The following is an 11,322-nucleotide window of genomic DNA, read 5'->3' as shown; positions in this document are numbered from 1 at the left end:
GTTGACTGAAAATCTCTTAGATTTTTTTTTTTAGGGTTTATGAAACACAGTTACACTTTGGAAATCTGTGCAACTCACAATATTATTATAACTGTTAGTTGCCAATAAGTACGGTGGTATGAAGATTGTGGTTTCTGTGTGTGGTATAGCAAAGAATGTACCTAAGATGGAAAAACTGACAAAAAAAATTTTAACAAGATTTTTTAACGCAAACGTCTAGCCTTGCTAACGGCTCTGTGAGACCGTACTTCAGCACAGTAGAGCTTTGAGCTAAAAGCTACCATCACCATAGCAGGTGTAATGTATAGTGGTGCCTGTACATGTGGTATAGGAAGAAATTCATCCAAGATGGTAAAAATGGCAGAATAAATAAATAATTTAAACCCAAACAAGGATATTAACAAGATTTTCTTGCTGTGTTAGACTAGGAGACAACATCGGTGTGATACTGTATTTATCCACAGTAATGCTAGGAGCTAAATATTAATGTGAGCATTTCAGACGGTTGAGCAGGTATAATGTTTACAATGTTCTCCATCTTGCTTTAGCCTGTTAGTGTGCTAACATGTGCTAATTAGCACTAAACACAAAGGGAAGCTAGAGTTGTTGGGAATATCATGCATTTTGCAGATATTTGGTCATAAAGTAAAGAATTAGCAGCATGGTATTGACATTGCCATCCTCAGAACCACATCACTAGTGGCTAAAAAACAAAGAGAGGTACAATTACATTGACACAATAAAACTGCACTGGTTTTACAATCATTTTGGCTGTGAAGAGATCCCTTCTTGGAGCATCTTCAATGCAAGAGATTGGCATGCAGATTTGTACAGAAGGAACCGGAAGGACTGTGGATTTTTCCCACCATTTTTCACATTCGCAATGTACACATGGGCATGTGAGTATCATTTAAGACAGACATGAAAAAAAACTCTGAACCTATTCTTTAAAATATAAGTAGTGATGACCCACCTATGTTTCAACATTGCAAGATACTTTTTCCAATTTCCCCAAATGGCAAAACGGAAATACCAAGAATCAGAAAGTCAATTCAGAGATATATTTCAAAGTCATTATTTAATAAGACAATGTACAAAAATATTGTGGGAAGTGGTAGGTAATGAACAGTACTGTAACAGTAAAATTAAGGAGTACTGGTATGCCAGGGGTTGTGTGGCCACTCAAATTGAAAAGAATGTCCCTTCTGTGAGTTACATAAATAAATCAATCTTTGAGTCAGAATCCAGAACCAATATTTTTAAAATGTAGGAAACTGGTGCCGTAAATTCAGACATTTGTTATGTATCAGATGAGACAGTCGTCAGTTATCTGTAATATGAGTGCTGTTTCATATTAAGAAGGAACAACAAGACTTGTCACATCGTCATCTTGGTGTTTTTACTTCCAAGGCAATTAACTGGTTATTTTTATGGTTACTATTTATTCAAGACTTCAAACATTCAGTTGCACTGGTCCTAACTGCAGTGGGAAGGACAAAGCATGGTGAGCTCTGCAATGGTCACCAGTGCAAGCATCTACGTAAGGGGTATGGGGCAAGTGTCAAGATTAGGGAGGAGGGGAAACTTAGAAAGTAACTAAAGAAAGTTCTAAAGCAGAAAAGGCTTTATGATGAAAAGGGAGTTGTAGTGGGCTGGTTAGACGCTTACAGGCTCTAAGAGGGTATCGGGGACTGCAGAGGTTGTGGGTATCTGTGGGCTCAGTGATTTTACAAGATCTGCCGGGCTCTTCCATAGCTCATGCCCTCCTGACTGGCTCCCTTATTGGACCCCATCTGTAGGCCAATCACATTTTTGCCCGCCTTCAGCTGCTCATCGCTGAATTCTCGCTTGTTCTCCTGTGCTTTCCTGTAACACATCATTGAAAATGTCACTAAACAAATAAAACTAAACTTATTCAAATCGGGATCAGCTAGATAAAGCAGTTTTAATTTCATGTTTCTGACTTACTTGAAGAACCAGTTAGGGTCTCCATTGTATGTGCCTTCATCCTTGGTAATGGCCAAGCTGCCCAGAGCTGACAGGGTCCTCTGCACCGCTGCCAGGTCCTTACCTGCCCCAGCACACACATACAACCAGTCTTATTAACCCTACCTTCACATTATCATGTTTCCATACCTGTGCATTGCCATATCCAAGCATATGCCACACAACCATGTACTTAAACCCAAGCCAAGTTTTATCTTCTAGCAGTAAATGTTTATAATAACTGGGAAATGAGAATGACAGAACCCCTCTGACCTTCCCAGAGGTCCACGGTCTGGAACATATCAGTCTTGATGACCCCATACTTCTCAGCAGCATTTAGGAACTGGGAGATCTGCTCCATCTGTTTGAAGGCCATGGGTGAGCTCTGGATCTTCTTCACAGGTTTCTCTCCGGAAAACAGACTGTTAATCAGCTCGCTCAGGACCTGGGGAGACGAGATGAAGTAACAGAGGGTTGAATAGAAGGTAGAAAGGGAGAAGAGTCACAAAACGGTCATTAATCTTAAAGCTAATTCTAGAAAAACAATAAGTAAAACAGACTAATTGCACCCACACATCCATCCTTCAGCCAGGCCTGGAACGCCATTTTCCCTGGCTCTGGCCTTCCCACAGCGGAGCCGCACTGACGGTAAATCCATTCCACCAGGATCTGCTCAAGGTCAGGGTCATACTTGCTGTCAATTTTATCCTGAACCTGCCGGCTCATGCCATAGGATGGACCTTTGTTAGCCATGCCAACTCCCTGAGAGGTGAGTTGAGAGAGGTGGAGAGATAGAATGAAAAGAGGGACAAAAAGTGGAGGTATATGGGTGAGTGGGGAAGGAGACAAGAGGAATACAGTGAAAAAAGGAGACAGTCAAATAAAATAAAAAATGTTGGGAAATATCATCTCTGGAGAAAGACAGAAATCTGAGTAAGTGATTTTCACTGCTATCATCCTTATCTCCCATCTTGACAATTTACAGCAATGTTTGTATTCATGAAGGATTTTTATAAACTTACTGTTTTCTTGTTAATTAACATCCCAGCACAACTACCATTTAGTCCAGAATAATTGTTTGTAGGCAGTATAAGACACCCCAAATTTTTCAAATTGCAGTAAAATTTGAACATATCCTATATGCACAAACATGCATTGGTTTGTGAATAATCTAGATGAAGGCATATTCACTTACAAAGACAGATACCCCTTTCACGCATATACTGTATATAACTTACACCAATACAAACATTAAAGGCATGCATGTAAAAAGCGTGTATATAAGCGTAAATGCTCAGCACTTAATTTGAATACCTTTCTCAGAATAGTGGCATTAACAGCGTTGTGTCTCCTAAGGCACACCATTTGGCCCTATCAGGACCTGTGTCTGAGGCAAAGTGGTGTACAATTGGAGCTCTATTTAAGCCAGATTATTTTTTGCATATTTTTTTCTTTTTACACACACATTCTCTTTCTCTGCTTTGGTCTCTGCCAACACATACACACATGTCACTGCCAGCACTTTTTTTTTCTTTTGTTTTATGCTTCTGTATTGCCTTAGGGCCAACAGCCAAGTGCAAAACCCATATCAAAGTGCTGTCTGCACCATCCAACCTTTGTTGCCATCTTGATGTCAGGTCACTTCAACTTTCTGTTCCTGGGGAGGTTCAAAGTTCAAATGTTAAAGGTTAAACCCGGAAGTTGACTGGAGGATGCTCAACTCTGGCATAGGATGGGGAATCAGATTTACCATGGCAACAATTAACTAAGCTTGTCTCATCATAAGGTTTGTGTACAAGCTACTAACAACAAGTACATACACTGACAGAGATGGAAAGTAACTAGTAATCTATTTTTATACTTTTGTTTTGTCCTTTCTTTGCTCTATCTTTATTTCTTTCTTCGTTTCCCTTTTTTCTCCTTTGTTCCCTTGCATCCTTCCCTCCTTTTTCCTTTCCATCCCTTTCTTCTTCAACTAACCTAGGACTGGAGATACAAGGGTTTAATCAGAAAGTAAACTTAAACCTGGAGTATGACGGCGGAACCAAGGTGTGAAAACAACGCTGGCATATTCTCAATTCTCAATTTGTTAGCATGCCTATTTACACATCAAAGAGACATTAGTTAAAGTGATGTTTGTGTCCACTTGATGAATACAAGTCCAACATTTTTTTTTGGTCTCCACCAACTTCTAAGGGAAATACCTGTCTCTTTAGCTGGTCAAAACCTAGTTGCTAAGTGTGTCTGTCTCCTGATTGTGCGGGGCAGGTAGTGTACAGTGGGTTTATAAGAGCCTTTTCACTAAAAACAGCTGTCTTCTGTGGCCCGAATAGCCTGATGAGAGTCGTAAAACTATGAGCTGAAAGACACTAAAATGCCTCATAGAGCTGAAGGGAACTGAAAAGTCTGTTCATAATTATCACAAGATGTGACTCCTTTCCCATTACCATAGTCATCTGATCAATTTTTATTTTAAAAAGATTGATTATAGATATTCTCAGTGAGTGCTGTAGGTACTTCTACTTTGGATACCCAAGTACATTTTAATGCTTTTACATATTACTTTTACTAACAGTGAGTAAAATATTTGTTTTAATGCAGGACTTAATTGAAGTGAAGTATTTTTTCCCCTTGTGGTACTACTAAAAAAAGCATTCATATACTTGTTCCACCTCTGTAAATAGATATGCTGCATGTCTGCATATTAGAGTCTGCTTGCCAACGACATTAATGGATTCCTGCCCAGAACTGTCCGCAGAGTGTTACCACCAACGCTGTTTAATATTCTTTGCATTCCCTGCAGTCATTTTCCAGGCCGTAAGAAACCAAATGCACATGATGGGCAACACGCTCACTTATATACAACCACAAGTTCAGATACTATATTTTATCTTTGTCTCTTGCTCGGGCAAACACACACACTCATACCCTTTTTATATGTCCCACTGACATGCGTCATTATATAATCATTATTACAGAGTAATGTTTGTCTGGTATGCCGTTAACTCCTTATTTTGCCATTGGAAGCCTTTAGTTCTTAGCCTCATGAACTACTCTCTGGACCGCAATTGCAAATCACCCACACTACACTCTTTGTAGGGAAAGAAATAGAAGCTATGTTCACCATATTGTGCACTCAGTGCCTTCTCGTGTCTTGTCCAGAGAAGACGACAAGAGAAGAGAAGAGAACAGAAGTCTGTTAGGGCCGGGTCTCTATGTTTGGTATTTATATGTATCCAGGGACCTGTTGTTATGCTTGGGACCTGGCCCAGGACCAATAACTCTGGATGATCAGATAAATAAACTTCTGTGCTGTCTTTATGCCTCTCTTTAAGGCCGTGTTCACGTGGCATTTATTAAAAACATTCTTTTGCAAACTCTCTATAATACTGCATATTCGGTAAACAACCTACAGCATGAGCTATCTATCAACCAAGGGATGCTACATTTAATTCTGCAACTTTCCATGGCATTACGACTACTGTTTCTGCAACTACTCCTGCTACAAGTAAAAAAAGCGCAATTACTGCTGCTGCTAGTACAGTTTCAGGAGTACAAAAGCAACTTTTGCTACTTTTACTGCTACTGCCGATACAACTTTGTTCCTGTATTAACAGCCATTCCTCCTGGCTAGGACAAAAACCCAACTATTCATGCATAAAACCTGTCCTCGCAACTATGGCCTACTACAACTACTACACCTGCTACAACTAGTGCTGCTAAATGTCAACTAAAAAGATTTAGTTAAAGCTTTACAAAAAAAGTGAGTGAGGAAAAAAAATAAAAGGAATAGCCTCAAACATGAAAAATAAAGAGAAAAGACGACAATACAAAAGGGAAAATTAGGAAAAATCAGGACAAAAATGGGATAAAACCACAGGTTTCAAGTAAAAGAAAGCCTATAATGCCTCCTCTCGAAATTCCCAAAGCGCTGTATCCCACAAACATGACTTCATTACCTCCGTCCTTCCATCCATCCATCTTGTGTTTTTCCGCCTCTGTTTCTCTATTACCATGGTAAATCTGCCTAATGCCAGAACAGGAAACCAGAATGAGGGCTCTGGCAACTGTGGCCGCCTGAGGGGATGTGGCGTCATGCAGCCTTGCCTCCTCTACAGTTTATCAGCTAACCACCATATAATGATTTGGTATGAATTCAAATGATGTGTTCAAAAAATAGTCACTCTGTCACTGAATAATTTTAAGGATGATAGTCACTGAATAATTTTATTCCTCAGCATTAGGAGTTGTTAGAAGTTTGGGTTAGTCATAAAGAAACTAACGCCTGGTTAGATTAGGCATCTCTACTGAAGTACAGTTCAGCAGTGTTGATGTCCGTTGAGTCATCTGGTTGAAGGATGTTCTCCCTGTTAGCTGATGTACTGTAGTTTGACTATGTTGTCAGAGCTCTTTTGCTACATGGCTCTGCTTTATGCCAGCTGCACAGAAAAATGCAGCTTCGCTTTGACTTTTATTAGCACCGAAAGCATTTACAGAAACTGCTGCCAAGACCCTTCATGGTTCTGATTATTCTGACAAACTTTATAGCTGCTGTGTGACTGAACCAATGTATTTCTACTGACTGAGGTGTAGATAGTGCTGTCTCATTGAGCTCATTACCAGAGCCCCTGCACCTCTACATGGTTGTGGTTAGTTCCTGGCTTTATAAACTACTGTGCCTCCGTGCTCGGCTTTGTTTATGTGCTGCCACCGGATTGGCAGTGTAGATAGTGTTATCTGCCCCTGTTGCTGCTGCTTAGAAGCCGCACTGCCCACTGGTTCTTCCGTTTTGCCACTGCTGGCCTGGTTTTACTGGAACCACTGGGTGCGCTGCCATCTTTAATGATTCATTAGTTATCGTCAGTCCAAACATCAAAGCAAGCTCTTAGACTTCACAGTAGTTTTCTGATATAAAACACCCATGTTAATGAACAGAGAATGAAAGTTCGGATGAGTTTAAATGCTCTCTGTGGAGACAATCTATTTCTGCATGTCTCTCACAATGTATCTGCCTTTATGAAATATTTTGTTATACCTGCTAGTCTCTCTGCATCTGTACCCCCATTAGGAAGTGTGATGTCCTTTCATGCCTTGTGAACTCATGCCTCCAAAGCCCATGTATGGCAGTGGAGCATTTGCTTGTGCAAATAAAAGAATGTTCGCTGACTAAGATGTGCAACACTGTCTGGCTCACCTCTCTGCTCCTTTCTCCACATGGAAAACATATTAACTCTCAAATAACATCTGAATCGTATTAAGGGTAAGCAGTAATTTGTAAGTCAATTTGCAATGAGACAATTATCTGTCAATATATGTAGAAAACACAATAAAAAGCAGACAGCATGAGTTCAACCAGACTCCATATCAAAACGGCAGTTTTAAGTGATAATTATTATTATACAGAACAAGTGAATAATATCTGATCTACCACAATGAAATTAACTATTTTTACCGACAGATACATCCACACAGTACTGGACGCAACAGTAACTCAAACAGAAGATATCATCATCCACAGAGATAACTTTAGGAAAACTCATACTTACATATATTAAATAACCTTTGATATTCTATATATACTGAATGTGATAACCATTGCTTAACTATTTCACTCATGCACAGATCAAGCACAGATACATCTTAAGGTGTGTATTTGCATACAGACCTCTCCTTTTAACCTTTGACTGATTACATTGCTCGTATTTGAAATGACTACGTCTGCTAATGTCATTTTATATTCAAATATGTGTAGTGCAGACAGATGCATTTTTTTTTTTTTTTTTTGTTAAGAAGCTTGATAGGCCTCATGCTTCAAAAGTACTGACTGACTAATCTATAAGGTGATGGCCTGTTGACAAGCCACAGCCGGTTTGTCTTACTGACTGTACCAGATCCACTTCAGCAGCTTTATCCCATATGTGGAATACAAGAAAAGTATACTCACCGTGTGAAGGAATAGGTCAGTTCTCTGCTGGCCACTAGTGCAGTTTGTGGGGTGAGCGTGGATGCTTGACTGAGTGTTTGTATATGCCTCCCAGGGACCTCCCTCTCAAAAATGCCGGCTTAAAAGGAGCAGATGAGGCAAGATGACTTCACTACAGTCTACCTAGAGAGAGAGAGAAAGGGAGGGAGGGAAGGAGGGAGGAGGGAGTAGGAAGGAGGAATAGGAGGGACCGAGGGGCAGTGAAAAAGGAAACTTCATCCTTAAAAGGGCATGGCCTTTCAGCAGCTCCCTCTCCCTGCCTGTGCGTCTCTTAGCCTCACGTCTAGTTAAAAAGCCCAGCCTTATTTGGGTAGAGCTGTTCCATGTAGAGGAGGGAGACAGCAGCCAGCCAGTGTTGGTTTGGTCAGCGGGAATTCTCCAAATACTTTCACCACATCCCTCCTCGTTCAAGGCAGCTGCAAGATGGTGAGGGAGAGGATGGGGGCTGGAGAACAAGAGGGAGGAGTAGAGATGAGACTTGGAGAGAAAATAGAGAACGAGACACTGGATGTGGAAAGGAGAAATACAATGGTATTAGTTCTACCTCACATTGCAGGGAAGGGACAATGTCAAAAATGACGTTGTGCAAATGTTTTTGCACAATGAGGAAGGAAGGAAGGGGAGAGGGGGAAGCAAGAGGTGGAAGAAGGACAGGTGAGGATAGGAAGAGAGAAATAAAGGGGGAGGGGAGAGGAAGAGAGAAAGAAAGAGAGGAGAGTAGAGGAAGAAGGAGAGGAGAGAGAGTGGAGATTACGAAGGAGAGGAACAAATAAAAGAGAGGGGAAACAATGTGATGAGAGGGGAAGAGAGGAAGAGGGAGAAGGAGAGGAAAGGAGGGAAAGAGAGGCAAGAAAGAAAGAGTAGATAGAAGAAGAAAGAGAGAGGAGAGAAAAAGGAGAGGAATAGGCAGAGACACAAAAATGGATTAGAGTGAGAAGGGGTAAGTCGTCATCATTCAGACAGCAAATTCCATGTAAGTCCTGGGTGCTCTTCAGTAGCTGCGGCCAATGTGTGTGTTTGTGTGTCTGTGTTTTATGAGTGTGTGTGTGTGTGTGTGTGTGTGTGTGTGTGCGTGTGCGTGTGCGTGTGCGTGTGCGTGTCCGTGTGCGTGCGCGCACATGTACAGTTATACCCCACCACCAACACTCTTGACATTTCCATCACTTCCATTACAGAAACTTTTTGGCACAGCGCTCCTGTTTGAATATGAGCGATGTTGAACGTACAGTTAAAACTGCAGTGTACTACCTCAGTGGAAAGTCTGAAGCAAGATCACACTCAGGATGATAAACTCATATGTAACCATCCATACTTTAACACAGTTACATGGGATTCACAAGGACAAATAACCAATCTCTGAGCAATCTTTAGAAAAAAAGGTCGCTGACAGTTAGGGTTTGGCAGGCTTACTGTCTAGTCAGCAAACGTATCAAAACTACACACAATCATTTCCCACCTCTTGTTTTCTCTTGACCACCATCCATTTAAAAATTCAACATAACAAGTCTTTATCATTGGCCTTTTGCAATGTGTATGCAACTGTATTCGCATGTGTGCGAAGAAAATGATGAAAATTTGCCTCATAATCATTCATTCCTTTCTGATACTAAGAACACAACCTTGCCAATATCACAAAACATTTCTCTCATGGTCACAAGAAAACGAACAAACAAAAAAAAACAAAATCTTAATATATTTTGTTTCATCTGTCTTTATATTTTTGGTTCTGTGATATTCGAGTTAAATGGCTGTGTTCTTCTCATCGCCAATGAGACCGGACCCTTACAGGCCTCATGAGACCAGATGTAGGCAACCTTATAGGCCTCTAACATGGAAAAAAGAGCCATGCCCAGTCAAAGTGGAGAAACAAGTCCACGCAAGTCCAAAAGAGGAGGCCGCAGACAGGAAGATAGAATCTCCACAAGCCGTCTCTGCCACTGAGAATCCAGAGTACTGGAGGGAACCAGAGTTGCCCGACGACTATTTCATCAACATGTCACCAGAACCTGAACTGGGAACTACAACAAGGGTTTCACAACCACAAGGGGAAGAACACTGACAGTAAGAGTAGATGGAGGCTAAACAGAAAAATGATATAATGAGCTAAAAGTAAGAAACATAAGTACTTAATCAGCATATAACCATGAAACTGTATGATTAACTCCTTAAGAGTAATAAGATGAAATGATTATGTTGATGTTTGTTTTATAGATATGTTGTGATAATCATACGCAAGTTAGAATTATGAGACTAATGATTTTGGAAATTGTTGCTGATTATATGCTTTATGAAATATAATAATTTTGATTCAATATAGCCGTTTAATGGTAAAATGGCTAGTGAAAGCACTGTGCAAAACACCAGAGAGGCCGAGTGGACACAGATGATTGGACAAGTGGGAAGTACCTTGACTGGGTGTTTAGATAACAATTGCCTAGATATCAGTTCATGACAGAGCAAGCCCAGAGCACTCAGTACATAACCCAACCAGAACTGCAGAACTCGAAAATTTGTGTCACGTAGCCACTTGTATGTGTGTCAAAGCCCAATCATGTCATCCTTAGCGCCACCTGGTCTACCTGGTGATTGTAAATAACCTAACGTAGGACGACGAAATAGGGAGTTGTCTTTTAGGTACTTACAAAAGATCGAATGTAGGATATCCCCAAAGGGACAGTAAGAATAGTATAAAAAGCTGCAGTTTTAGAGAGTCAGACATGCATTATTCAAATGCCTGGGGACACTGCGTCACTTCAGTCAAGTATCCCAACGAGCATAAGGCTCCTGGAGAGGATTGACTGCCAGAGCGACTGACTTGGCACTGCAGCCCAGCTGGCTGGCCTACTGATTCCATCCAAGAGTCTACAAAAGGTCTAAAGGCCTCGTCACTGGGACTGCAGCAGCAGTTATCGGTCCTCCTCGACTTCATCCTACATCTGTAGCAGTAACATACTGTACTGTAAATCTGCATCAGTTAGCTGTAACAAGAGCAGAGCCAGATGTTCACATTCACATATATTTTATAGGCTGTGTATTTATGTGATGGATTTTCTTTTGATAGTTGACTCTGAGGAAACCATAAGATTTAAAATGCCTAAATAAAAACAAATCAAACAGAGAAATAAAATGAAATACCGTGCAAATTGTTATATGTTATTCTTTTTATGTATGCATTTACTGTGTCATAAATAATGCACAAATGCATTTTCCATAAGCAGCTGTTTAGTTGATTGAGGTCTTGTTTTTAATCAGGTAGCTTTTTGAAAAAAGGTCTTTTACCTCCATGCACTTTGTGCCAATTAAGGGGAAATTATGCTCCCCCTCCAGCACCAGGAGCTCCTGCTTTGTGATGA

The 11,322-nt window shown here is 40.6% G+C and overlaps 1 protein-coding gene across 2 annotated transcripts; it reads right to left on the bottom strand.

Annotated features, from left to right (window-relative positions):
- Positions 1–1,051: 1,051 nt before the first annotated feature.
- On the bottom strand, positions 1,052–8,102 carry tagln (transgelin). 2 transcript variants are annotated; one of them, XM_040131826.1, is made up of 6 exons: positions 7,931–8,102; positions 3,601–3,643; positions 2,560–2,748; positions 2,260–2,431; positions 1,969–2,071; positions 1,052–1,866 (listed from the first exon to the last, which is right to left on the bottom strand). In XM_040131826.1, exons 2-6 carry the CDS (start codon positions 3,610–3,612, stop codon positions 1,728–1,730), a joined length of 615 nt encoding a protein of 204 aa, XP_039987760.1. In that variant the 5' UTR covers positions 3,613–3,643; positions 7,931–8,102; the 3' UTR covers positions 1,052–1,727. The 2 variants fall into 2 exon arrangements, with proteins under 2 accessions (XP_039987760.1, XP_039987761.1); XM_040131827.1 differs by lacking the exon at positions 3,601–3,643.
- Positions 8,103–11,322: the final 3,220 nt, after the last annotated feature.

This window comes from Xiphias gladius, chromosome 7, assembly GCF_016859285.1.
Source record: "Xiphias gladius isolate SHS-SW01 ecotype Sanya breed wild chromosome 7, ASM1685928v1, whole genome shotgun sequence".
Taxonomy (NCBI): Eukaryota; Metazoa; Chordata; class Actinopteri; order Istiophoriformes; family Xiphiidae; genus Xiphias; species Xiphias gladius.
This window is presented reverse-complemented; position numbering and strand designations above follow the sequence as displayed.